This window comes from Rhizomucor pusillus, assembly GCF_041956525.1.
Source record: "Rhizomucor pusillus strain CBS 183.67 unplaced genomic scaffold VTP01scaffold_4, whole genome shotgun sequence".
Taxonomy (NCBI): Eukaryota; Fungi; Mucoromycota; class Mucoromycetes; order Mucorales; family Lichtheimiaceae; genus Rhizomucor; species Rhizomucor pusillus.
This window is the reverse complement of record NW_027192146.1, coordinates 483990-486451: the sequence shown is the minus strand read 5'-3', so window position 1 is coordinate 486451 and position 2462 is coordinate 483990. Positions and strand designations below refer to the sequence as shown.

At 42.9% G+C, this 2462-nt stretch overlaps 2 protein-coding genes across 2 annotated transcripts; both read right to left on the bottom strand.

The window, feature by feature from the left end:
• Window positions 1-480: 480 nt before the first annotated feature.
• Window positions 481-713, bottom strand: VTP01DRAFT_7494 (uncharacterized protein; the record flags this gene model as incomplete). The annotated part of the gene is made up of 2 exons (XM_069386512.1): window positions 481-506; window positions 569-713. 2 exons carry the CDS (start codon window positions 711-713, stop codon window positions 481-483), a joined length of 171 nt encoding a protein of 56 aa, XP_069241960.1.
• A 716-nt stretch (window positions 714-1429) lies between these two features.
• On the bottom strand, window positions 1430-1737 carry VTP01DRAFT_7493 (uncharacterized protein; the record flags this gene model as incomplete). The annotated part of the gene is made up of 2 exons (XM_069386511.1): window positions 1430-1510; window positions 1588-1737. 2 exons carry the CDS (start codon window positions 1735-1737, stop codon window positions 1430-1432), a joined length of 231 nt encoding a protein of 76 aa, XP_069241959.1.
• Between the last annotated feature and the right edge of the window lie 725 nt (window positions 1738-2462).

Sequence of the window (2462 nt, the reverse complement as noted above, 5' to 3'; positions counted from 1 at the left end):
GTGTCCGAGGAGCAGTTCCAGAGTCGCAAAATCGGGACAACTCCATCTTCATCACGAAAAGGATGGAAAAGCGGCTATGCAGTTCCAGAAGTGTGAGTTAGGAATTTTTCAGAATGGTGGGCTTTTTTTCACCAAGTAGTCAGTGATTTAGATAGAAGAAAGGCAAAAGATTTTTTTCTCATGGTTTGCTGTACGAACAGCATTGAGCGAGTTGAACAGGCATAATCTACTGGTTTTGCGACTGTGATCTGTTCTATTGCAATGACTGCATCGCATCCGTCGTGATATTTTCAGTGAATTGGAGCGGAATTGGATTCTTTCTCAGTCTCTAAACTCAAGAACCAAAGGTCAAGGATAATGGATTGCAGGAAAGCAGCACGAGAGATGGAAACATCACGAAAAGGATGGAAAAGCGGGTATGCAGTTGCCAAAACTGTGAATTAGGTATTTTCCAGGAACGTAGTACAGAAAGTTGTTTTTTTACTTGGCTCGCTGCGCTCGTCCCCCTAATCGAAAAGGTTTTCAATGAAATCCGCATTAAATGATAATTTCGCTAGGCCTTCATAACCTCCATTCTCCGGCGGTTTTGCATCCGCTTCGCTACTGCAAATAATGCGCCGTCGAATTTCCGGTTTATTCGGACCAGCGCTCGATGGAATATATTCTTGATTTGCTGTTGGCCTTCTGAGTCGCCGTGCACATACGCCCGGCATTTTCGGCTTGGTCCATAAGGGTAGTATTCATCTCTATATTTCCTGAACGTGTTGGAGCGCTCCTTCGTCGCGATGCGCTTCGCGCAAAGACACCAAAGATTTCGGGAATACAGGTGCTGAATACCCAGAAATTTTCGAAGTCGAGTTCCTCAGATTGGTGTCTGTTCTGCCTACCAAACTCCAAAAGCGAACATTAATTTTGTAGCTCGTTTTGTGTTATACACTTTTCCATCAAAAAATCGGGCCATCACCCACTCTTCAAATCGCTACAGCCTCCAGGAAAAAAGGGCCTCCACGGCGATTCTTTCGAAAGTGATGGCTCAAAGTCCAACCTGGGATATTACCACCATTACACTAATCATATTCGCGAATTACGTCGCAAATTCAGTATTTTTGCCTATTTCTTTTTCATGTTAAGATAGAGACTGTGTTTAGTGATTTTTCTACTCTTTGGTTTTTTACGTGTCTACGTCGTCTTGTATTGAGCTAAGAGACCGGGTCTTCCATGCAGCTTTAGCGGCAATTGCTGGATGGTGGATGCCATTCGAACTTGAGACTTTAAGCCTCACGGTAGCTCAACGTATGCTCGCTATGTAATGTACCACGATCGATTTCGGTTTCTGTTTGGATGCCACCCTGTGGGGTAGAAGCTTGGGGATATTCCATATTACTAGTAATGGTCATACCGATCCATGTACTTCTTGAGTTCCTTCGACCTAAGCAATTTTTGGCGATTCATTGAATTCTTTGTGAGTACCAGAACATATTATGGTATCGCATGCATTGAAATACTCCAGCTGCACAGACCTTCATCAGATGTTTGGTAACAGGTCACCAAGCACAGAGTATAAGCGATAATAGAAGGAAAACTAACCGCTAGTGCTCTGTCATCGTCAGTTACGACTGGTCCAGGCTGTACCGTTTCCGGACCAGTCAAGACAACGGAATTAAGGGCCAGCGAGGTGCAAGTATAGAACATGCGTTTCTTGTCGGATGCATTACACGAGTTGCAGGTTAAAAACATTCTCGTTATTCGTTTTCAACGCCAAGATTATCGATACCGAAGTTGTTGATCAAAGTTGTTCACGTTGGTTTTGTAAGTGGCATCTATGATATATACTTCATGGAAAATTCAAGCGCTCTCAATAACAGCTATTGAATGAGTTATATTGAAGGAGAACTTGAATTGTCAGATATGGCAGCTTTCCGAGTACTGATACCGAAATACGTATTCTCTAGCAGAAAGGAAGGCATGAACCTCACGAACTTGCTTAGGGGACATCCTTTTGTTGAATATCATATTTACCTTTGGAAATCATGCTTTTTCTTTTTTTTTCTAGCAGCATATATTATCAAACGTAGGATTTGAGATGATTTAATGGCTAGCTTCCTTATTTCCACGGTATATTGCTTCCGAAGCGCCGTCCAGTTTTCAAGCATTCCCGTGGGTGATTGCTTTCGTAGATACTTCGTAGGAGATGCAGGCTTTCTAGTTCAAGAACCCTCCGTTTTTGAATAAAATCTATGTGCTAGAGCTTCTTTTCAACAACATTTACACAATAGTAACCATTCCTTTTGCCTCCAGACTTGGGCTCCTTTTCACTTTCTTCGTCTCCAGCCTTTTCACCTCTTCATACCTTCATGATGGGAAATTCAACTGCAGAGAATATATGTACATGTTGGCCAAAGGATGGAATCCTGGGAGCAGCAGGGATCGTTTTAGACTCCGTGACGCACCCTTCGAGGAAT